Genomic DNA, 26,253 nt, shown 5'->3' on the forward strand with positions numbered 1-26,253 from the left:
CGTAACCAAGAAACAAACTTCATCCTCATCAGTAGGTGATACCCCCTTTCCCATGAGAAATCTATTCCTTTTTACAAACTGATCACCAGGGGGCTCTCTATGGCTGATATTGTGGTGAAACCCCTCCCACAATGTGATGTCAGAACCATGGTCCTGACAGTTTCCTGTCTGTGAACCTTGTTACATTGTGGGAAATAACAGCTGTTTACAGCTGTTTCCAACTGCCAAAAAAACAAGCAGAATCTCCTTCCACTGACATCAGCTGCCAGCAGTAAAAATGTCACCATGTGATAAATGTCAGAATGTAAAAAGGAGAGGAAATATTTTACACGGGGCAAACACTGACTAAATCGTTTATACATAATTAATGTAAAAATTAAGCACTTTAATTATTTTTTTCCACTGGCGTTCCTCTTTAAGTCAAGTGTGCATAAGAGCCTTTACACTGAGGAAGGAACACAATGCAAACATGGGCGGGCTCAATGTAGACAGCGCTGTTGGCAGGAAGTAAACACAGGACATAAACATTGGGAGGCATGGATGCGGAGTGACCACTTAGTAACTGCATTTCTTGAACTTTGCTTCATGTTTTGCACATAATGATGTTCAGGATGGAGGGAGGACAATAACATAACATTACTGGACTTGGCAGTGCTTGCAGAAGTCTTTCTGTACACAGAGATGGACAGCCATATAGTCTGTGTGTATTGGCTGCTGGGAGACGAGCTCTGTGCACTTTGGCTTATATACAATCCTGCTCAGCAGTCAGCCGACTCCATATCACAATTCAGTGCTTTGACCTCTGGATGGTTGAGATGTGACCAGCCTCAGAGAAGTTCCTTATGCAGCCACCTGAGTGGCCACAATGATGATGAGGATGGCTACAATCACTACAATTATTATTCCACCAATAATGTACCAGCGCCACTTCTCCCATCGCGTCTTCCGCTCTACAGTCTGGGCCGTCTTCTGGAAGTTGCTGGCCTGTAGATAAAGAGGGTGTTTGGATCATTAGCAAGAAGGAGCCTCACATACCTTATAAAACTGTGGCTTGTTTCCACTATAAAATACAGAAAGGTACAGGAAACAGGAAGACTGCAGCAACAGGGACAGAGCACTAATCAAAAAGGCAAGAGCCATACTGCAATTAAAGCGGACCTGAACTCAGAACGTCCTCTCTGCTCTGAAAGATACACAACAGCATAATAACCTTGAGGCTGGTTTCACACGCACCGCCCAAAACAGGCCTTCAGAGAACGCGCGGTGTTCCCTGTCTGGCTACTGTCCAAGCAGGAAGTGACTGTCAACTTCCTGCTTTAGGTATGCGGAAGTGCATGGAAGCACATTGTTAAAATACGCTTCCGCACATGCGTGCCGTGACGCCACGTCTGTGAATTTTTACAAATGCATGCGTCACCATAGACTAACATGACTTTCATAGTTCTTGACCTGCGTTGGAGATGCGGCAAAAAAAGTCACTTCCGACGCGGCAAAAATGTCACTTCCATCGCGTCGCGCCGTAACATCCCAGTATAAAAGTCTCCATAGACTTTCATTGCACGCCGGTGTGGTGCGGTAAAAATACGGCACTGCACCGCCTCGGTGTGAAAGGGACCTCAAACAAAAAACATTTCTTGGTTACAGCTAATAGAAATCCTAAGATAAATCTGCACTGTTTCTACTTCTTGACTGATGGAAGCAGACATATTGTTAACAGCCTGTGCTTTCAAATGAGCTTATCTGCAATCTCTGCCGTGGCAGTCATGTAACAAAAAAAGAGATGGTCAAATTACAATTTGTAATTAGTCACAGATGAGAGGGAGTCAGGCTAAACTCTCTAAATACATACAGGGTGCATTTCTCTAGCGAGGAAGGTACGGGAGCGAGGAAGGTACGGATTTCTCCGTCCCTGGTTTTTTAGGAGGGAAAAAAGGGACGGAGAAATTCGTACCGCCGGGGGTAAAGTGGTTAAAAATATTTAGTTGTACCACTCTGACACATACAAAGATAAATAAACACTCCTTCAAACCTATGAGCATTTCAGTGCATGCTTTTCATCCCTCTCTTTTCATAACTAGGGTTATACTGGGGGCAGCCATTAGCAATTCCTCCATTGCCGGACACCATCTACTCCACCAGTTTGCCGGATTTTGTCCCGGCAATTTGAAAGGAAGGGAGGGGTTCCTCCAATAAATGTAAAATATTTTATATTTGTCATCATGCAGCTGAAAAAAGGCTGCTATTTATTATTATAATTTAGAAAATAGATTTTATTTCTGAAATCTTGTATTTTTAATTTGGGTCCACTTTAAAATGATCGGTTAAGCACCCCTGCTCTGGCTGAAGGTGGCCCTACATCGGGCGACTTTGTGGCCAATCGACTATCTGATTTGGAAATGTAGTGAGTAAAATATAAAGGCTGCCATGTTCATTTCCTTTTGAACAATACCCGTAATCTATTTAGCTGCATTAGGCTTTGTTCCCACTAGAAGGGAGAACCAACATTTTTTGTTCTCCACCCATTGCTAATTTGACAGGATCCAGGATCCTTTGCAGTAAGCGAGACGCACTTCTGTGCAGTCTGCAATATTTCCAGGCAGGCAGATGTGTTCCCCCATATAGCCTATTGGGGAGCGCATCCCCAACGAGCTGCAGCCAGACCACGGCGGACAATTGGAGCGGACACTACACTGTCTGCTCCCACTGGCCGCACATGGTAGTGGTAACAGAGCCTTCAGCCTAATCTACACGGAGCGATCCGGCGGCTCGATTAGCCGCCGGATCAACTCTGCCGCATTCCCGCATGTACCCGCCGCGTCCCCTCTCGCCCCTGTGTGTCGGATTCGATCCCCCCTCGTCCCCGCCGGCGCCGCCTATCTTCCACTCGATTCCCTGCCATTGTCCGCTCGTGGGGAACGAGCAGGGAATCGGCTGCGGCGAGATCGGACCTGTCGGATCTTATCAATCGAGCCGCATCAGCGGCTCGATTGATAAGACACATCGCTCCGTGTAGACCCAGCTTTAGTGTCTGAATGACACCGGAAACAAGCATGCAGCTAATCTTCTCAGATATAACAATAATGTCAGAAGCACCTGATCTGCTGCATGCTTGTTCAGGGACCATGGCTAAAAGTATTAGAGGCAGAGGATCAGCAGGATAGCCAGGCAACTAGTATTGATAAAAAAGGAAATAAATATGGCAGCCTCCATATCCCTCTCATTACAGTTGTCTTTTAAAAGAGTCTGAAAAGCCCTCCTACTGAAAAGCAATGCTCAGTGTAATTCGCCTTCTTTAAACAAAAGGTATTTGCGACAATTGCTTTAAGTGAACAGCGGTGGTTTCCCATAATGCATCACTCCTGAATATGAACATTAGCTCTTTAATAATTTGTATATTCAGGAGTGATGCATCATGGGAAACCACAGTTGCTAACTTAAAGCTGAATTGTCGCAAATACCTTCTGTTTAAAGAAGGCAAATTACACTGAGCGTTTTTATTTTTAGTGAATCATGAGGTAAACCGAAGCCAAAAAAATCCTGAGATGAAAAAGGATTTATACTTTTCTAAGTTTACCGTATCAGGCCCAAGAAGAGCTGGTGTTTTATGAGAGAGAATCAGGGCCCGTTCACACTAGGGGCGTTTTCCGCCTTTTTTCAAGCACAGGCGACTTTCAAAATCGCCCCCAAACGCTTGTGCATCGATTCCCTATGAGAGAGTTCACAGCTGAGCTGTACCGATCTGCTCAGCAAAGTGGTGCCTGTACTATTTTTGAGGCGTTTTTGCTATAATGTATAGGAAAACCGCTCACAAAATCGCTTTGTGCTGCAATTGCGTTTAAGAATAAATACATTTTATTTATTATTTTTGGGGTCAAAGAGTTCACTTCCTGACTTGCGTTAGGAAGTGAATTACAAAACCGCTCTGAAAAAGCGCTAAAAAAGCAATTTTTACAGAAACGCAGTTTGCAGTGGAGCGCCGGGAGAGGAAAAAAAAACAGCACACAAAAACGCAAGACGCTTGCGTCTTTAGGTGTGAATGGGGCCTCAGAGTGTGTTATGGAGTGGGAATTTAAAGTGAACCTAAACTAGAGTAAGGAAAAAGTTTAACTTACCTGGGGCTTCTACCAGCCCCCTGCAGCCTCCCTGTGCCCAGTTTCATTTTAGAGCAACTGGTCAGTTGATGGCCACTGGCACCGCGCAGCTTCGTTCACGCTCCTGTCGCTGGGAGTATCCTGCGCATGCGCAGTACTAAAAAACCTTGCACTGCGCTGGACACTCCCAGCGGCGGGAGTGTGTATGAGGACGTGTGGGGCCAGGGAAGCGCCTGGCCAGTCGCTCTAAAACGAAACCAGAGGATCATTGAGTGATGGCGCGGGCACAAAGCGGCTGCAGGGGGCTGGTGGAAGCCCCAGGTAAGTGAAACTTTTTTCCTTACTTCAGCTCGTTTCCACTATAGCGAATCTGCATGCGGGCACCGCATGCGGATTCGCATAGGCAATACAAGTGGATGGGATTGCTTCCACTTGTGCGTCGTGCGGGTGCGTTTTGGTGTGCGGGGGAAATCTGCACGGCAGAGCCGACAGATTTCGCGTGCGGCTGGAATGCGGCCGAATTGCCCGCAATGCTTTTAACAGGGAAATCGCATGCGGCTTTGTCATGCGGTTTTCCCCGCAATTTCGCGTGCGAATTCGCATGTAATGTTATGGAAATTTACACAGGCAGTGACATGGTTAAATTCGCCTGCTTCTTAGCCATGCAAAATCGCATGTGAAATAGCGGGGAAAACCGCATGCAGAAACGCATCCGCATGCTATTTCGTCCGCGGTGGAATCCAGGCGATTCCGCACCGCAACAGTGGAAACGAGCCCTGAGGTTCACTTTAATAGAAAACAAAACAAAAAAAGAGTCTCTATGCAGCTAGGGAAGCACAGCCTGGTAAAGAGGAGAAGCTCACAGTGAGCGTGATTAGACTAGGGAGCAGAGTGAAGTTGTGAAATAACAAGCACAGTCTTCATCTGAAACGCAGGTGGCTGGAGGAAGAGGTGGGGGGCTCAGCAGGAAGAGGTGGGGGGCTCAGCAGGAAGATGAAGGTGTGAAAACTTCTTTGAAATTGCAAAACTGTGCAGTGATAAACAAGTAGAAGCATTAACCCTTTCCGATCCATTTCTGCCATTACCGAGGGTGGGCGATTGTCAAAATACTGCAGAGAGGAGGAGATCTGGAGAGCCTCCAGATGTTCTCCAGCCCATCCATCTTGGATGATTTACTTCTGCTTTACTTTCTACTACCAATGCTTTAGTGTAACACCATGTATGTCATTCTCTCTACAACACTACCATACATCTGGGAAGGGGGATGTTCTCATGAACGCACCATGCTCTTCAGTTCTTCCGAGCGAACTTCTAGATTTTCTAATTTTCCTTCTCTCTCAAAAACCTTATCCACGTTATTCTTCATTAGCAGGGTTATTTCCTGAGTGTCCTTCTGACACGCCTCCAAGTTCCGGGTCGCCTAAAATAGAAAAACATTGTACACAAATTATCCAGGCTTATTATTATTATGTATTTATATAGCACTGGCATCTTCTGCAGCACTTTGCATGTCATTGACTCCTCAGAGGAGCTCACAATCTAATCCCTATCATAGTCATAGTCTAATGTCCTACCATATTATAAATGTATTTACTATTTTTTTTGGACTATAAGACTGATTTTTTTCTCCCCCAAAAGTGGGGGGAAAAAGTCACTGCATCTTATAGACCAAATGCAGGAAGTTCCTGACTTGTGAATGCCTGCCAATGCAAACCTCCAACTAGCCGCAATGTTGGGGACTCCCTGTACTGTGCCCATGCAGAGGAGGACATAGGGGGACACAAAGGGGCATAGAGGATGACACAAAAGGGCATAGAGGAGGACACAGGGGGGACAGAGGTGGACAAGTGGAGACACAAGGGGGTATGAGGTACAAAGCGGGCATAATCCACAAGATGCCCCTTCACCATGGATGCACCAGGTTTAATATATATTTTTTTCTCCTGTTTTTTTGTCCTCCAAACCTAGGTGCGTCTTATAGCCAGGGGTGTCTTATAGTCCGAAAAATACGGTATATAGCACTGACTGAAAAGAAAAAAGTCTGATCATAGCCGCTAATCACGGCTTTATGGCGAGGGCGAGGTTAAGGGTTAGACACTACCAAGGGGGTTTATGTGTTATCTTGTATAAAGTCAAAAAGGGGTGTGTGGTGTGGCACTTCCCACAAAATTGTTTTGTGAGCTAAATGGTATACACAGGTGAATCCCTTTATGCAGTCCTGCAACATCCACAGTTTGTAACAGAATATGCCTTCAGACGTGTGCTCCGCACAAGAACATATACAGAAACTGACAATTGTTATCGGAAAAAAGGGGAAAAGCAAAATGTCCGTGCACCTTCCGTCTTGAAAAACAATTTGTATTTGCAAAAGATAGTGGCAATTCACATTTTGAGTACAAACTTTTCTTGATATGACATTATTCAATCAGACATAATTGTGGAATGAACGCTGGGTGTAGCTTACGTGTCCCCCGGCGTAGAGCAGGTTGTGCAGTAGGGAGGTGGGTGTCAGGCACTAGGTGGGAGAGCGACGGCCGTTTCGCGTCTAAATGACGCTTGGTCACGCTGGTACACACCATGCAATTTCAAGTCAGATAGCTTAAAATGATTATTTCTGACAGGTCCGATCAGATTACCAATCGTTTTTCTGATCGATTTTGTATAGAAATGATAGAAAAATCTATCAGAAAAACCATCAGAAATCAGATCGGACATGTCGGAAATAATCGACTCAACCCGTTTCTGATGGGAAATTGCATGGTGTGTACCAGGCATTAAGCCCTACCAGGCGGTTAGGCCTCAGTAAATGGAGAGTTAAAGGTTAAGCATCAGTAGAGGGAGGGTTCCATGCAGGAGTAGGATTAGATTAGGTCATAGGAAAGATTACTGATATTTTACTACTGGAATTAAGTAGTAGAATATCGGTAATTTTACAGATATTCTTCTAGAGGCAATCCCCTGCAGCTTTTTTTCCAGGCGCCTTTATTACATGTACGCTGCATGAGCTTCATCATACATTTATTTTATTTATTTTGCAGTATTTACATAGCGCTGACATATTACGCAGTGCTGTACAGAGTATATTGTCTGGTCACTTAACTGACCCTCAGAGGGGCTCACAATCTAATCCTTACCATAGTCATAGGTCTAGGGCCAATTTTAGGGGGAAGCCAATTAACTTAGCTGTATGTTTTTGGGATGTGGGGGGAAACCAGAGTGTCTGGAGGAGGAACCCCCCCCCCCCGCCCCCACACACACACACACACACACACACACACACACACACACACACACACACACACAGGGAGAACATACAAACTCCTTGCAGATCTTGACATGGCTGTGATTTGAACCGGTGACCCAGCGTTGCAAGGCGAGAGCGCTAACCACTACGCCACAGTGCTGCCATCTATAACCAAACTGCCCCTTTTTGTCTCTTCAGGTTCCAGGCAGCCATGTGATGGTTTCTCAGTGGGGAAATCACTGCTCCACTATCTGTGTAACAAAAGCCTTATTTCTCTATGTTCTCTGAGCCAATGACTGGTGTTTACTATACAGTCATTTTCTTTTAGTACTACTTGTCTTATTAAGATTGTATTATTATAGTGCAGCACTGTTGGAGTCTTTTGTATACTATTTATATATATATATATTGCATGAAGATATATGACTAAGCAAAAAGGAAGCTGACCCTTGCAGCCCCTCTTTCCTCACACAAAACACGTTTCCTTCCTGCAGCACCTTTGTACCTCCTGCAGCTGTGTGACACACATAATCTAATACAAATTATCCTCTATAAGGCCTGGTGCACACCAAAAACCGCTAGCAGATCCGCAAAATGCTAACAGATTTTGAAACGCTTTTTCTTCTTTTTCTGTAGCGTTTCAGCTAGCATTTTGCGGTTTTGTGAAGCGTTTTTGGTGTAGTAGATTTCATGTATTGTTACAGTAAAGCTGTTACTGAACAGCTACTGTAACAAAAAACGCCTGCCAAACCACTAGTGCCGTTTTTCAGAGCGGTTTGCGGTTTTCCTATACTTAACATTGAGGCAGAAACGCATCCACAATCCAAAATCTGCAGCAGCCCGGGAGTATGCGTTTCTGCAAAACGCCTCCCGCTCTGGTGTGCATCAGCCAATTGAAATACATTACCCTAGCGGATTCGCACCCGCAAGCGGATCGCAAACAGCAGCCGAACCGCTCTGGTGTGCACTAGGCCTCAGAGAGTATAGGAGAGCATTTTTCCAGGTTACAATCATCTCCCCAATAGCGCCTCTCACAAGGACTCTCAAAGTAAAAACAGCAGCAAAAAGCGGACAACCTTTATTGAGACTGTCATATGTTGCTCCTTATTAACCTCCTTGGCGGTAATCCCGAGCTGAGCTCGGGGTATGCCGCCGGAGGTCGCCGCTCAGGCCCTGCTGGGCCGATTTTGTTTCTGAAAAAAGCAGCACATGCAGCTGGCACTTTGCCAGCCGCGTGTGCTGCCCGATCGCCGCCGCTCCGCCGCGTGCAGCGGCGAAAGAGGGTCCCCCCAGCCGCCCGAGCCCAGCGCAGCCGGAACAAACAGTTCCGGCCGGCGCTAGGGGCTGGATCGGGCGGCTCTGACGTCAGGACGTCGACTGACGTCCATGACGTCACTCCGCTCGTCGCCATGGCGACGAGGAAAGCGAAACAAGATAGGCCGCTCATTGCGGCCTATCTTGTTACTTTCGATTGCCGGAGGCGATCGAAAGTACGCTTCCGGAGCGCCCTCTAGTGGGCTTTCATGCAGCCAACTTTCAGTTGGCTGCATGAAATATTTTTTTTTTAATTTAAAAAAAAACACATTGCAGCCTCCCTGGCAAAATAAATAAACCGCCAGGTAGGTTAAAACAGGAACAGCATACAACACAGTTCCCATAGCCAGCAAGAGATGTATAAAAATCACCGCAAAGAAATAGGACATGCAATTGACCACTTCCTTTTCTTGTGGCATTTTCTGTTGCTAATTGACCACAGTTATTCACTGAATGGGCGCTAGGTGGCAAAGTCATTGGGAAAGCAGCACAATTTACTTGTGACATGATCTATGCAGGTTTGGTACAACTGGACACAATGTTATGGATTACCCAGCAAGCTCATGGTGAACCAGAACTCCTAGGAGTGATTAAGGGGCTACAATGGACCAAAAAGCCCTCTTACTAAAATGATATGGAAAACAAAAGTTTGCCTTCTTAAAGGATACCCGAAGCGACATGTGTCATGATGAGATAGACATGTGTATGTACAGTGCCTAGCACACAAATAACTTTGCTGAGTTCCTTTTTTTCATTCTCTGTCTGAAAAAGTTAAATACCAGGTATGTAAGTGGCTGACTCAGTCCTGACTCAGACAGGAAGTGACTACAGTGTGACCCTCACTGACAAGAAATTCCAACTATAAAACATTTTCCTAGCAGAAAATGGCTTCTGAGAGCAAGAACGAGAAAAAAAGGGGAATTTCTTATCAGTGAGGGTCAGACTGTAGGCACTTCCTGTCTGAGTCAGGACTGAGTCAGCCATTTACATACCTGATATTTATCTCTTTCAGGCAGAGAAAGAAAAAAAGGAACACAGCATAGTTATTTGTGAGCTAGGCACTGTACATACCCATGTCTATCTCTTCATGTCACATGTCACCTCGGGTATCCTTTAAAACAGAAGGTCTTTGCAATAATTCAGGTTGGAGTGAGAATATGATGTCTCCCACAATGCATCACTGCTAAATATGCAAATTATCCTTTGCTGTCCCTGCAAGCTAACCTCACCTCCAGAACCGCTGGAATGCAATGATGTGTCAGCTTGTTAACTGTACAGAGCCAATCCAATCCAACATGCATACAGACTGTTTCAGATTGGTTGATGCTCATAGTAGCCCCTTACACACTCCTAGGAGAGCTTGCTGGATAGTCTGTAACTCTGGGTGTTTCAAGTCCTACCCCATAGAGCCACATTAATCCATGCCATGCACTGATGAGGATCAATCAATAAGAAACAGGCTTTATGCATGTTGGATTATTGTGGCTCTGTACAATTAACAAGCTGACCAGCAGATTTGGAGGTGTATATAGCTAACAGGGATAACAATGAATGATTTGCCTGTTCAGCTCTGATGCACTGAGAGACATCTCAGAGCTCACTCCAACCCGAATAATTACAAATACCTTCTGTTTTAAGAAGGAAAACTTTTGTTTTCCATAACATGATAATGTTCACATGAGGATTTTACAGCCCTGCTCTTGATGACTGTCTCTGTTTGCTGCAATCATTATGGCCCCATATGTGGTTAGAATGTTGTAAGTGGATTGTACAACGGTTTCTGCAGGTTTTCCTCAGGCTACCTCCCCACAGAGCACGCTTTGCTTTGAGCCGGTTTCCTGACCCACATTCATTTCCCTATCACAAGAACACCCATGTAAAATTATAAATCACATTGTTATTTCTATTAGCGCAATCTGATTCACACTCATGCGCAAGTACGCTGGATGCTACATTCCAGTGCAATTTGTGCTTTCAGTTCTTCTAATGACATTGATTGCGGCTTGCAAGTGCACAGAAAACCACACAGCAAAAAACACAGAAGACCAAGTGTTTGTTTTTTCTGTGAAGTTTGTGATTCCTAATGGAAAAGGAGAACCAAATGATACAAAAAAAAAAAAGCTTTGACCATATTGCACCCGCAGGGTACCACCATCTTTGAGGGCCCGTTCCCACTTGTGCCGCACGCATCTGCGAGATGCGCGGCGGCACTTCCGGGTCTGCGGGTACGCAGAAGGATCCCATCAGCCATGCCATGCATGCCTACGGGATTCGCAGCCTCCCACACAACTTCGGATGGAAATGCCAGCTAGCGCAAGCGATTCGGCCGGCGGCGCTATTACTTCCTATGGCAGAGTTTAATCCGTGCGATTTGCCTGTGGGAAAACTCTGCGGATTCAGCCCAGTTTCCGCGCTAGTGGAAACGGGCCCTAACCGGTTCGGGACCGCGTGTAGTTCAAACTATGCAACACTTGTGGTTGCTTAAAGGGAAGGTCCAAGCAAAAAAAAAAAATGAGTTTTACTTACCTGGGGCTTCTATCAGCCCCATGTAGCCATCCTGTGCCCTCGTAGTCACTCACTGCTGCTCCAGTCCCCCGCTGGCAGCTTTCTGACCTCAGAGGTCAGGGCCACATTGCATACATTTTTACGCATTCCAGCTAGTGCAGGAACAAAAATTTACGCGTTGCACCACTAACGCACCACTAACGCGTAAAAATGTATGTGTTAATGTTTCTGCACTAGCGGGAATGTGTAAAAATTTACGCAATTCGGCCCTGACCTCCGAAGTCAGAAAGCTGCCAGCGGGGGACTGGAGCAGCAGTGAGTGACTACGAGGGCACAGGATGGCTACCTGGGGCTGGTAGAAGCCCCAGGTAAATGAAACTCATTTTTTTTTTTTTTTTGCTTGGACCTTCCCTTTAAGGCTGATGCGGCGTAGTCTTAATGTTGCCTGATCCTGAGCAAAGGACGCAATGGCAGGTCCCTGCCGACTGGAAGCTCAGCTGAGCCCCGTAACTCGGTCAGGAGCCGCTGTCATTGGCTCCTGAAAAATGTGTTATTTTTGAGATATTGAGTAATGCTGTTTCCATGGGCAACGTTCCGTCTCATGTTGGTAAATTGCATATTGCCCAGAGCAGGATTAGCCACCAGGCAACCTAAGCAAGCGCCTGGGGCCTAGTGGGTGTCAGGGGATCCACCTGCCACCTTCTTTGGCCTCCCTCCACTTTAGCTTACCTACAAGGACCACAAGGGGGCTCCAAATCTATTACCTTGCCTCGAGCCCGATTACATCTGAATCCATCTCTGCCCAGAACACACTCTGCATTAAAATGCGGTGAAAACTGTTTTTGTTTAACTACATTCACTTCAATCCAGTACTAGCTACGGTACTATCCAGTAATGCTGGTAAATTGACATGAATCACCATTTCTTTTCTTTTTGTACACAATTGGATGTTTCTGATGAACTCAGACTCAGGCCACAGATCAGACTATAAACTGGTAGTGAGTGCCATCTGATATTCTTTTGGTGTGAAGGCCAAAACATGCCCTAGTCCTCAGTGTAACGCTGAGCTCTGACATTAACAGGGCTACACAAGCAATATGTAATTACTCAGTGATGTGACTCAACTCTCTGGAGATCAGTTTCCATGTTTGCAAGACTTTTGTTCAAACCACATCTGCTACACAAGAGAGATGGTCGCACAACTAAAAAGTGCGTACGCACATACAGCAACGGTCATTCACTGCAACGGTTATTCACAATAACTGAGCAACAATGGTGAAAATTAACTGAAGAGAAAAACAATTGTATCTATGCACCTTCTCCTAAAAATTACTTTTTTAGATATCCCACAGTTTTATTTTATATTTAAATCTAGTTTTTAGGTTTTTACTGTTTCATTGTCTCTGCTCAATGACACCTTCATTGAAGTATGCTAGAGCTTAAATCTATGAATTATTGACCCTTCTGTTCTCAAAAGCCATTTACTGACAGAAAAGTGTTTTATGGCTGTAATTACTTATCAGTGAGGGTTATGCTATAGTCTGACCCGGTCCCGACCCGGACAGAAACTGTTACTTGCATACCTGATGTTTAACCCTTTCAGGCAGAGAAAGAAAAAAAAAGGAACACAGCATAGTTATTTGTGTGCTGGACTCTGTACCAGGCGCGGACTGACCCGGGGGGACGGGGGGCAATTGCCCCCCGGGCCGCCTGAATCCTAAGTAATTAGGGCCGGTGTGTGTGGGCAGGACAGGTGTGCAGACCGCAGGTCCGTGATGCAACTATGCGTGCGCAGCCTCGCGCGATGTTTGCTGCAGCCACTCACTTCAAAAGCCACTAAGCCCGCCCCGCCCCCTGTATCAGACAGACTTATTGTATGGGCCGGCCGGAGGCTGATGATAGAAGATGCACGTGCTCCGCCGGCCCGTATGCCTCCATCCTCTCCTTCTAATTAAATTAACCAATCAGGGGCTGAGACGGCTGTGGCGTGCCCTGGTGCGTGGCTGCGTGCACTGCAGTCAGCATGCTGTGTCTTGACTCCGCCCCCCGCCTGGAGCCATTGCCGCTCAGCTCACTCTTCTGCTGAGGCAACATGTGTACCTGCCTGTCAGAGTGAGCCTTCTGCTGGGCTGGCTGGAGGAGTCGGAGGGATCGTAGTCCTGGCTGGCTGGGAGAGGGAGACGCCACCTAGCTAACAGCTAAGCTGTGGAGGAGACAGGAGAGGAGGTCGGGTCCAGGTCGTCAGAGGAGGTTTCTATAAATGTTGTTTTTGTACTTGCTGTTGACTGTCACTCACTTTGTTGCTTGCTGAGTTGCTGTCAATTCTCTGCCCAGTGCCCTCTTAGTTTATTTGTGATAATTAATCACCCCCACATAATGCAATTCTGACCCTGGCCTGAGAGAACTTTTTTTTTCTTGTGATGTGATCGGCGGCAGGGGAGGGGGGAGGCAGACAGTTAGCCCTTAAGCTGGTAGTTGGAGTGTGTGTGGGGGTGTTCCGTGTCAACGTGTCAAACCAGTAGTTTGTATGGGTGGGCAGCAGGGGGGTCAGGCAATAGGCATCAGGTAGGCATTTTGTGTGTGTGTGTGTGGGGGGGAGGGTTGTTTAAGATTCGGCATCAGACACAGACAGACAGACTGTGCGGAGAAAGGGGGATAGGCATCAGCTACATAGTGTGTGTGTGTGGGGGGGATTTCTGGGGAGAACACTGATGTAGGTAGTTTGTGCAGCAGCAGGGGGTTGGGGTTAGGAATCAGGTAGGAATTTTGTCTTAGGGTTAGGCATCAGGTAGGTAGTTTGTGGAGGGGTGGTTAGGGTTTGGCGTCAGGGGGAGGGTTCTGTGTGAGATTAGGTTTATGGTGCCCACACATGGTAGAATTTTTTTACTTATTTTCAAATAGATCCGTTTTGAATAGATCCTTTTGTTTGACTTATCCGTTAGATCGAATATACAGATTTTTGTACTGTGTATGGGCATCTTTGGCTATAGTAAAATATCGGTATTTAACTTCAATATTTTACACTTTAATGGCAAAATGATGCTATTAAATACCGATATTTTACTATTGGCATTACTGGGTACCCAAATTTCTCTGTGCTCTTTTTTTCGATAGATGCCCTGGGTGGCCAGGTAGGTAGTAGCAGTAAATGAGTGATATGTTAATTAGTGGTGTTTTATACGTAACCTGAGGCTTCCTCCAACCCTATAAAGTGCATGGGCTTGTTCGTGGTCTCCCCGGCCGCTCCATTCTCTCGTTATCCCTGCCAGCAATCTGGGCAGTCACTGCCAGCCATGCTTTTCTGTGCAGTGATGTACACCTGCGCCGGCACGGAATGCTTTCTGCTGCAACAGAAGTGTGCTCGCCGCTGTGCATGTGCAGAAGAGCTTGCCTGAAAGTGAATGGCCAGATTACCGGCAACAATAACAAGAGAACAGATTGGCTGGAGAGATGGCGAGGGAGCCCATGCATTTTTTTTTTCCACAAAGATTGTAGTCTTCTACGTGTATTTTTTTTTTTTATGTAACTGCTTGATGTATGGGACTTGATTCACTAAACCGTGATAACTCATATCACGGCCGTTTTTGTGCGCATTTTCACGTTTGCGCACGATCGTGAATTTTCTTGCGCAATCGTGAGTTTTAGAGTGCGAAAACTATATTGTTTTTGCGCAAAAATTCACGCTTGTGCACAAAAAATCGCGATTGCGCGCAAACACAAAAATGTGCGCAAAACCGTCCATGATATGAGTTATCACAAGAAAGATATGGCTTTGGGCTGGGGAAGCCGTGAAACGGGCCTCTAATTTGTGTTTTCCCCCCAGGCCAAAAGGTCCCAGTCCTCCCCTGCTCTGTACATACACAGATCTATCTCATCACATCACATGTCACCTCGGTTGTCCTTTAAGATAGCGACTGGTCAATAAAGCAACATAAATTTAAAAGTGGCCAACGGTTCAGCTGTTGAAAAGCAAATGAAGCAGAAAGAATATACTATTTGAAAGCTGTTTTTACGCATGAGCTGTGGGTTAGAAAAAATTGTCTCCTTAAAGAGACTCCGTAACAAAAATTGCATCCTGTTTTTTATCATCCTACAAGTTCCAAAAGCTATTCTAATGTGTTCTGGCTTACTGCAGCACGTTCTACTATCACCATCTCTGTAATAAATCAACTTGTCTCTCTCTTGTCAGACTTGTCAGCCTGTGTCTGGAAGGATGCCAAGTTCTTCAGTGTTGTGGTTCTGTGATGCATCTCCCCCCTCCAGGCCCCTCTCTGCACACTGCCTGTGTATTATTTAGATTAGGGCAGCTTCTCTCTGCTCTCTTATCTTTTACAAGCTGGATAAATCCTCCTCTGAGCTGGCTGGGCTTTCACATACTGAGGAATTACATACAGGCAGAGCTGTCTGCACTCTGCAGGAAGAAATAGCCTGACACTTCAGTGGAAGATAGCTGCAGGGGAAAAGAAACACACAAATGATCTCTTGAGATTCAAAAGGAAGGCTGTATACAGCCTGCTTGTGTATGAATGTATTTTCTATGTGTGGACATACTGTACATCAACCTACTTCCTGTTTTGGTGGCCATTTTGCTTGTTTATAAACAAACTTTTTACAACTGTTTTTAACCACTTTTAATGCAGCGAGGAGCAGCGAAATTGTGACAGAGGGTAATAGGAGATGTCCCCTAACGCACTGGTATGTTTACTTTTGAGCGATTTTAACAATACAGATTCTCTTTAAAGCGGACAAGAACTCAGAACTTCCTCTCTGCTCTAAAATATACGCAACAGCAGAATAACCTTTATAGAAACAAACATTTATTGGTTACAGCTGATACAAATCCTGCAATAAATCTGCAATGTCAACTTCCTGCTTTCATGGGAGACATTGTGGCCTGGTGCACACCAGAGGAGTTTTTCTGAGCATTTTCAGTTTTTAAATCTGCTGCTAATGTTATCCTATGTGTCTGTGCACACTGGAGCAATGAGGTTTTGTAAAAAAAAATCATAGCATTACATTGGGAAGAGCTTTTAGAGATTTCAAAAGCTCTTCCCAATGTAATGCTATGGGTTTTTTTACAAAACCTCATTGCTCCAGTGTGCACAGACACATAGGATAACATTAGCAGCAGATTTAAAAACTCAAAACGCTCAGAAAAACTCCTCTGGTGTGCATCAGGCCATTGTTAACATCTAGTGTTTACCAATTACCTCTCTGCCGTGGCAATCAGCTGACCCAGCTAAGGGATCAAATTACAAATTGTGCTCAGATGAGGGGGAAAAAGGCTAAACTCTCTAAATACATACAGGGTGCATTTCTACAGTATATGTTTTCCTTCTGTCCTGTGCAAGAGTTCAGGTCCACTTTAATAATCTCTGTACACACACACACACACACACACACACACACACACACACACACACACTTTTATTAACGACAATCATTTAAAAAAATCTTTCAGGTTGGATCTGGCTTTTGGAAGGACTTGGATTGTTGGTCGTTGGTTTAATGATCATTTTGTACATTTTTACCAATGACAGTTGGCCGGTACCAACTGGAATGATTGTTTCAACTGACTATATTTGGATGTGTGAGAACTCGAGTTCGGCATATAAATTAAAAAATAGAAAAAGTTGGCTACCTGATCCGGGGGGCTGAGTGGATCAGGTAGCCTCCCAAACCGCCACTCCTGTAGGCCGCAATGGCCCACTTTCACTTTCATGATCTCTGGGTCACAACGCTGAAAGGAGAAACTGTGTCTCTCACAGCGTACAGGGAGGCAGGGAAGCGGCAGGGAGCATGGCCAGGGAAAGAGAGCTGACCAATGGCAGCTCAGAAAACCCTGCAGGAAAGCCCCTGGTGGGCATTTTAAACAGGGAATTCCTCTCCCCTGTGTTTACCTCTGAGATAGCACCAAATATTGTCACTAATCTCAGGGGGTTATAGCGCGGCAGAGGGGGGCAGAGAGTGGCGGTGAGGGGACACAGAGACATGTCATGAGGCAGAGAACATGCCTCTGTGTCCCATCTGCCCCCCTAAGAACCACCTCAGGGTCTCTTTAACCTTTTTTAAATGCACAGTGCCCCAATTAAATTGAGCAGCAATTAAATTATTATTTTTTTTCAACATGAAAACTTTATTGAAGAGTTAAAAAAAAACTACAATAGAGTATAGTGAGTCAGATTTATCAGCCAAGAGATCATTCAGCAGTGTTACAATTGAGAGAAGCACAAGGTAATTAGACATGGGACCTAAACAAATACAGGGAGAGCAGCAGAAATCACACCTGTACTGCTAGGTAAGCATAAAACATTAGATACACTGAATTCAAGGTGGGGAGAACTCATCAGTCCATGGCGACCAAATATTGTCAATCAAAGTGATCCTTCTTCTCAGCAAGGGAAGATGTATTTTTTTCCATCCAATAATATTAATTAATTTTGTCAGTGGAGCCGACAAAGATGAGGGACTTCCACTCTTTGGCAGCATTACAAAAATGAACCAGTAGCTTATTACTAAATGTAGGGAGAAGGGGATCAGCTTTGTTGAAAAGGGCTTCCCATAGGTCGAGAGATACATCCAACCCTCAAGACAGAGGATGCAAGCCGGAAGCATTCCACCGAGAAACCCTGCACCTCAGGACAACCCCACCAACAGTGGACCTGGCTGGCCGGGGCACCGCAGCCCCTAAAGCATAAATCTAAAGAGATCAGGCCCTTACAAAATAGGAGTGAAGGAGATCTGTACCAATCATAGAGTATCTTGTGTACTCTCCAGTGTTCTCCCCAGAATTTTTTTCCAGCCGGGTGGCATGAAAAGGTAGCCGGGTGGGGAGAGATGAGAGAATGCAGGGCCGGCGCTTCTCTGCTCAACTCTGCTTAGAGCAGAGGAGGAAGTGAGCTGATGCCCGCCGGGTGCAGCACCCAACTAAAAGAGCCTGGGGAGAACACTGCGCTCTCACTAACTTGACTATTCCTTGAGGATTTTGAAAGATGCAATTAAATTATTCTTGTGAAAAGTTCACAAGAGAATTTAGTACTTGTTAAAACGGATCATGTTGGAAGGTGTCCATTATAGACTTGAATGGGAGAAATAAGTCATCATTTGTTAATTTATAACATTCACCCCAATATATAATACGGTAATCCCCTGATGAGTACAAAATTATTCCCTGGGACTGATCATATAAACAATGGCTCACAAATCTCCTGCAGTAGCACTAAACAGCAATTTTATTTTAATCTAAATTGTTATACAGACATTACAAGTGAAAATTAGAATATCGTGCAAAAGTCAATTTATTTCAGTAATTCAACTTAAAAGGTGAAACTGATATATGAAATGGACCCATTATATGCAAAGCAATACATTTCAAGCCATTATTTGTTATCATTTTGATGATTAAGGCTTACAGCTTATGAAAACCCAAAATTCAAAATCTCAGCCCATCAGAATATTGTGCAAATGTCAGTATTCTAGGCTCAAAGTGTCACACTCTAATCAGCTAATTAATCCAAAACACCTGCAAAGGGTTTCATATAATAGTTTCACCTTTTAGGCCTCGTTCCCATTGTGTTCCGTTTGCGTGGCTGTATGAGTTGGCCGTTTTTTGGACTTTTTCTTTTTTTACAATTTATGTGCGTTGGACGTTTTTGTTCAGTGCTTTTCTAAGCACTTTTGCAGAACGATTGCGTTTTGGAAGTGAACTCTTTGATCCGGAATAGACTAAATACAGGTAGTCCCTGGTTAACGAACGAGATAGGGACTGTAGGTTCGTACTTAACCTAAATCTGTTCCTAAGTCGGAACAATGTGCTATCTCTGTCCCCTATACCTCCTTTGTGCCCCTCTGTACCTCCAGTGTCCCCCTTTGTGTCACATCTGCCCTCTGTACCTGCTTATACAAGTTTAAAAGTCATTTTTTTCTTTGAATTTTTCAAAATCAATTTTCTCAAAAACTACAAGTCCAATTTGAAAAAATGTTTTGGCTTGTTCCCATGGAAACAGAGAATCCAGCCATTCGTATTGGTGGGTCGTTCGTAAGTCGGAAACTACCTGTACAGTGCAATCGATGCACATAGCGATTTTGTGAGCGTTTTGCGTTTTCCTATAGCTTCCACTGAGGCGGAATTGCCTCAAAAATGGCCCATGCACCGCTTTTCTGAGCGGATCGGAAACGAACCGCTCAGATGTGAACTTTCTCATACAGAATCATTGCACAGGCACTTTCAGGGTGATTTTGAAAATCGCCAGTGCTTAAAAACATGTCAAAAATGCCCCTAGTGTGAACAGGCCCTTAAAGAGAGTCTGAAGCGATCAACAATACCTCTTTTTACTTCATAATCCTCTTCAGCAGTATCAGCCAAGATGATTCGCTGCATCTCCGAGGTCTTGATCCCCTCCCCCCCAGGCAGAATACTCTGTTACTTCCTGGAGGAGGCAGAGCTTTGGGCTGTAGCTCTGCCTCCAGTCCATTCAATCACCACCTCTCCCCACCCCTCTCAGTCTTCTTTCACTGAGAGGGGTGGGGAGAGGTGGCAATCAGCGGTGATTGAATGGACTGGAGGCAGAGCTACATCCCAAAGCTCTGCCTTCCCCGGGAAGCAAAATCTGCGACTTTGAAAGTCGTAGGATTTTGCCCCGGGATTTGGGGGGTGATAAATACCTCAGGCAGCCACGGGAATGCTGCGAATCATCTTGGCTGATACTGCTGAAGAGGGTTATGAAATAAAAAGAGTTATTTTTGATCACTTCAGAGTCTCTTTAAATTGAATTACTGAAATACATAGACTTTGCAAGAAATTCTAATTTTCAAGTTTCATCTGTAGAAGATGTTTGCTCAATACCATTATTTCTGATCACACTTTGTGACTGTCAGATGTGTGAGTGGTATCCCAGTCTACTGAAGCTGTTCCTGCTCAGGGAAATAGCAGCTGGTAGAAGGGATGGTCAATAGGAAGCAACTTGAAAATGGAAGAATTGAATACTGGTGAAGTGAAATGGCATTGGTCTGTTTTCACGCTAAATACATACAGAAATTGCATAATCCTGTTTGAACTTGGAACAAGTAGCATGGACCATCGCTAGTTGCAGGGCCAGTTTAAGCACCAATGGGGCCCAGTGGCAAAGGTACCCTGCCTGCCCCCCCTCCCCCAACAAATTCATCACCCACGGCAACCGGGACCTTTCTAAAGGAGCAAAGGCAAAAAGATGCTTCAGACAAGAGTAGACTGGCACACAAACAGCAATTTTAAGCCTCATCTACACGCGTAGACGAGGGGGCGATCCTGCGGCTCAATTAGCCGCCGGATCGCCTCTTCCGCGTCCCCGCTCGCCCGTGCGTGCGCCGGATTCGATACCCGCTCGTCCCCGCGCCGCTTATCTTCCACTCGATTCCCTGCCATTGTCCCCTCGTGGGGAACGAGCAGGGAATCGGTGGTGGGGAGATCCGTCCTGTCGGATCTTATCAATCGAGCCGCATTAGCGGCTCGATTGATAAGCCACATCGCCGCCTCATCTACGCGTGTAGATGAGGCTTAAGGATATAATAAGACAATTTACTATAATAACAGGCTTTTGCATTTCAGCCTCGCCACATGGCAAGAAGTGCAATTTCTGTGACTGTAGAAACACTTTAAGAGCTAATGTACACTGAATTTAGTTTGACTGCTTACTGATGTGAAATGGCTGTGTACACTAGCTCTAATGCTGACCACAGATGTGACAATCTCTCTTCCATTTTAACAACATGTACACAATATGACGGCAATCCAAAAGAATCCACTAAGGGCTTGTTCACACCTAGGGCATTTTGCGCTTATATTGAGCGCCAGCGATTTTGAAAAAAGGCCCTAAAATACCTTGTGCAATAAATCCTTATGGTATAGTTCATATCAGCGCGTTTTGTCTGCTTTCAGTTCACCAAACCACTGCATGTACCATTTTCGGGGCGATTTTGCAGCAATGCAAGGTATAGGAAAAAACGCGAAATGCAGACAAATAGTTTTTTTTATCCAGCGATTGAGTTCGCGTTTAAAAGAATAAATGCATTGTATTTATTATTTTCCGGGACAAACAGTTCACTTCCTGACTGATGTCAGGAAGTAAAAAAATGGAATTGCTTTAGCTCTCCATTGGTTGCTATGCTGCTAATGATCACCTATACATGGGCTGTAATCATTAACAAACTGTTCTCTTCCCTGCATACATCTATTTGACACTGCAGTGGTCTTGGTTCTCAATTTAGCAATTACCTGTTCACTGGTCACAGTAGAGATTACAAACTAAGCAGCATGAAACTGAAACAGTTTGCAAACAGACCCTGAGGCTGGGTTCACAATGGTCAGTTGCATAACACATGCATTATAATGAGAGAGAACTGCAATGAAGACTGGCCAAAAACTTTCATACAAAGCCTGCATTCAATGAGTTAGAACAGGGGTGTCAAACTCAAATGCAAAGTGGGCTGAAATTGTACACTGGGACCAAGTCACAGGCCAACCTCAATGTCTAGTGGTCCCCTCTTCCCTTATAAAGTTCCCAGGTGTTTAATGCCCCTTCCCCCCCTCCTCTACATAGTACCCTGGTGTTTAATGGCCTTCTCCCTCCCCTATACAGTTCCCTGGTGTTTAGTGCTTTCTTCCCCCCTCATGTCTTCCCTGATATTCTAGGGCTTCAGCTCCAATATTGTTTCCTTGGTGGTCTAGAGTGGGCCAAACATAATGCAACGTGGGGAAATTATTTGAGGGCCAAATTGAATGGCTCTGAGGGCCAGATCTGGCCCGCGGGCCGGAGTTTGAATTTATGAGTTAGAATAACGTAATAAGTTACAACTCAATACTGTGACCAACCCCATAGAATTGTATGGGCAGTGGGTTAAGGGCCTGTCCACACTCGTCAGTTTTTCTGTGCCAAGGAAAACTAATCAATGGCTAGTTCATACTTGAATGCGTTTTTCAAATGCAGAAAAACAATGAACAGTAATGCAGCACTGTCGGACAACTCATGCAGAAAAACTGATGCAGAAAAGTGATAGACAAGTGTGGATCCAGCCAAAGGGCTCGTTTCCCTATAGCGTGCTTTCATGTGATCTTATGGAAACGCACATAGCCTGCACTGTCTGCCGTTTCCATTCATGTGCGGCGATTCACTGCTGAATGTCTGCGCATGGTTTGCTGCATTTCAGGGTGCATTAGCCCACAATCCCATTCGGTAATGAATGGGATCGCAAGCCCTGCCCCCGTGCTGGGAGTGATGCGCCGCGGAGAGACACGGGGCTCTGCACTGTAATGGAAACAAGCCCTCAGGGCCCATTCACACTTGAGCGTTTTGCCGGCGATTTCGGCAAAACGCTCAAACGCTAGCGCTTTTGAAAGCGCTAGTGTAATTAAACCCTATGGGCCCATTCTTACTTGGGCGATTTGCGGTAATCGCCGAAAATCGCCCAAAGATGCAAACGAGTCGCCTGCACCATTTTCAGGCGATTTCCCAGTGATAGCGTTTCAGTGCTATAGAAGTGATAAACTTGAAAGAATTGTCGCCCATCTGGGATTGGGAAATGATCCCTCAGATGACATCGTGGGGGAACGATGTTGTACAGACACATCCCTAGCCTTGAGGCTAGCGATTTGTTCTGCTGCTTTGCAGGGAGGGCAGAGGGACAACAAGTGGCAAATACAGAACGGCTTAAAGCAGTTGAAAATAGCATTGCTAGCGATCATTTTTGGGCATCGGTGGTCATTAACCACTTGCCGACCGCGCACTCATAACGCGCGTCGGCAAAGTGGCAGCTGCAGGACCAGCGACGCAGTATTGCGTCACCAGCTGCAGGCTGATTAATCAGGAAGTAGCCGCTCGTGCGAGCGGCTGCTTCCTGTCAATTCACGGCGGGGGGCTCCGTGAATAGCCTGCGGGCCGCCGATGGCGGCTCGCAGGCTAAATGTAAACACAAGTGGAAATAATCCGCTTTGTTTACATTTGTACGGCGCTGCTGCGCAGCAGCGCCGTAAGGCAGATCGGCGATTCCCGGCCAATCAGCGGCCGGGGATCGCCGCCATGTGACAGGGGACGTCCCGTCACTGGCTGCACAGGACGGATAGCGTCCTGTGCAGCCCGGAACACCAGGGGGGCCAGGTAGGAGAGGGAGGGGGAGGATTTCGCCGCGGAGGGGGGCTTTGAGGTGCCCCCCCCCCCCCCGCAACACCCGCAGGCAGGAGCGATCAGACCCCCCCAGCACATCATCCCCCTAGTGGGGAAAAAAGGGGGGCGATCTGGTCGCTCTGCCTGCACGCTGATCTGTGCTGGGGGCTGGAGAGCCCACCCAGCACAGATCAGCAACAACAGCGCTGGTCGTTAAGGGGGGGTAAAGGGTGGGTCCTCAAGTGGTTAAAGAGACTCCGTACCAAAAATTTAATCTGGTTTTCTTCCATCCTACAAGTTCCAAAATCTATTCTAATGTGCTCTGGCTTACTGCAGCACATTCTACTATCACCATCTCTGTAATAAATCAACTTATCTCTCTCTTGTCAGACTTGTCAGCCTGTGTCTGGAAGGCTGCCAAGTTCTTCAGTGTTGTGGTTCTGTGATGCATCTCCCCCCTCCAGGCCCCTCTCTGCACACTGCCTGTGTGTTATTTAGATTAGTGCAGCTTCTCTCTGCTCTATTATCTTTTACAAGCTGGATAAATCCTCCTCTGAGCTGGCTGGGCTTTCACATACTGAAGAATTACATACAGGCAGAGCTGTCTGCACTCTGCAGGAAGAAACAGCCTGACACTTCAGTGGAAGATAGCTGCAGGGGGAAAGAAACACACAAATGATCTCTTGAGATTAAAAAGGAAGGCTGTATACAGCCTGCTTGTGTATGGATGTATTTTCTATGTGTACATCAACCTACTTCCTGTTTTGGTGGCCATTTTGTTTGTTTACAAACAAACTTTTTAAAACTGTTTTTAACCACTTTTAATGCGGCGGGGAGCGGCGAAATTGTGACAGAGGGTAATAGGAGATGTCCCCTAACGCACTGGTATGTTAACTTTTGTGCGATTTTAACAATACAGATTCTCTTTAAGGATCTGACAGGATGGATCCTTAACAATTCCCGAGCAAGATTGATTGGCAGCCACTGTACACACATAACGATCATCAACTGAAACAGTCGTAATCGGTTGTTTTAGCAGACGGTAATCGCATGCGTGTATGTAGCTTTAGCATAGCACAGAGTTCCAGGAATCTGAGGCAGGGCACTTCTGTGTACAGCAGAGTTTAAAATCCAATGGGAAAATGTAACAACTCAGTGCAGATCCATATGTTCTGCTCCTGCTTCCATATCTCTAGCCTGCTGCAGCTTTCTGCCTTGTGCCCCCTGCAGCCTTCTGGGTATAGCAAAGTGAAAGTAATGATAGATAATTCTGATCCGCGGACTGCAGGCTGCTGTCACTTACCATAATGCCACTGATCCCAGTCCGGCCACGGCAGAGGTCCGTGTGACAAGTGAGATGAGGAGCTGTAATGTATACAGAAGTTACATTGTTGTCGGCTGAGTTTTACCCCTTCTCTGTCACTTTCTTGTACGGAGCTGTTCCTGTAATCCCCAGCTGCCGCCCCCTTGTGGCCGTGCCCCTCCAATAGCACGCTTCTGTCATCTGCCTTGTCCCGAAGGAGGAGGAGTCTGAGCCCACGCTGGGGAACAGTTCCTGGCTATGCAGAGTGCAGGACTTTGATGAAGCACAGCAGCAGGTGAAACAGGGAGAGGGGGCTGGCAGTATCCCAAATAGGAATATCACACCCATGCTCCTGTCTCAGGCAGCAAAGTAGCATACTCTGACAAAATAGCACACATGTATGTTAGATAGACGGCTTTAATCAACAGAATAACATATTTATCATATCAATATATTCACCATACACAGGGGCGTAGCTAAGGAGCTGTGGGCCCCGATGCAAGTTTTACAATGGGGCCCCCTAAGCACTCTATACATGACAATTGATACGGCGCACCAAAACCTGCCAATGGCAACTACAGTGTCAGAGGTGCAAGAAGGGGATGGGGAACAGTGTGTTAATGATCACCACTATTCAAAGCATCTATAGAAGTGATTATTATGAGCACAGGACCAATAGAAAGCTAATACCGTAGTTGAGGGAGGGCCCTTCGGGGCCCCTCTGGCCCAAGGGCCCCTATGCGGTCGCTACCTCTGCACCCCCTATTGCTACGCCCCTGACCATACACTGTTTGTAGCATAGCTGTAGTAGAATATCAGTAAATTTACTTAAAGAGGCACTTAAGTCTCCTAAAAAAATGAGTTTTACCTGGGGCTTCCCTCAGCCCCCTGCAGCCGATCGGTGCCCTCGCCGTGTCTCTGCGATCCTCCCGTCCCCGCTGGCAACCACTTCCGGTTTCGCCGTCAGGACCCAACAGGCATGGGAATGCAAGTTATTCTTCGCGTTCCCAGCCACAATATTGCCCCCTATGCTGCTATTGCGGCCAGGAGGCCCAGGTGAGTAAAACTAATTTTTTTTAGGAGACTTAACTTTAAAGCGGAACTGAATAGTAAAAAAAAACCCGAAAGTGTTTCACTTACTTGGGGCTTCTTGCAGCCTTCCTGTCCCACGCTGGTTCTCCACGATCCTCCGTTCTCCTGCCGCTAGCTGGTTTCATTACTGTTGACACAGCAAATAGTTATCGTCGTACCATCGACCTGTAAGTCGACAGCAATTGCGCCCTGTGGCTAAGCGTATTTTTCTTTGCGTTCCCCCCGCAGTATCTCCCTGCGCTATTAGCGCAGGACGCTATTGCGGGCTGGAATGTGAAGAAAGATACGTGTTGCTCGAGGAATTGCTGTCGACTTACAAGTCGATGGTACGACGATAACTAAACTAGCTGGCGGCGGGTGAACGGAGGATCGTGGAGGACCGGCGCGGGACAGGAAAGCTGCAAGGGGCTGGCAGAAGCCCCAGGTAAGTGAAACACTTTGTTTTTTTTTAGCATTCAGTTCTGCTTTAACCCTTTCCCTGGTGGGCAACTAATTAAAGGGAACCTAAACTAAAGTAAAAAAAAAAAAGAGTTTAACTTACCTGGGGCATCTACCAGCCCCCTTCAG

The 26,253-nt window shown here is 45.9% G+C and overlaps 1 protein-coding gene across 1 annotated transcript; it reads right to left on the reverse strand.

Annotated features, from left to right (window-relative positions):
• Positions 1-364: 364 nt before the first annotated feature.
• Positions 365-24,754, reverse strand: VAMP5 (vesicle associated membrane protein 5). The gene is made up of 3 exons (XM_068272387.1): positions 24,595-24,754; positions 5,374-5,511; positions 365-984 (listed from the first exon to the last, which is right to left on the reverse strand). Exons 1-3 carry the CDS (start codon positions 24,595-24,597, stop codon positions 841-843), a joined length of 285 nt encoding a protein of 94 aa, XP_068128488.1. The 5' UTR covers positions 24,598-24,754; the 3' UTR covers positions 365-840.
• Positions 24,755-26,253: the final 1,499 nt, after the last annotated feature.

The sequence above is a fragment of the Hyperolius riggenbachi genome, chromosome 3, assembly GCF_040937935.1.
Source record: "Hyperolius riggenbachi isolate aHypRig1 chromosome 3, aHypRig1.pri, whole genome shotgun sequence".
Classification (NCBI taxonomy): domain Eukaryota; kingdom Metazoa; phylum Chordata; class Amphibia; order Anura; family Hyperoliidae; genus Hyperolius; species Hyperolius riggenbachi.

Bases quoted from the DNA above. Each gene is read 5' to 3' on its own strand.
- VAMP5 (XM_068272387.1), bottom strand. The intron at 985-5,373 runs GTGCGTTCATGA...CTTTATCTACAG, and splicing joins CGGAAGAACTGAAGAGCATG to GCCAGCAACTTCCAGAAGAC.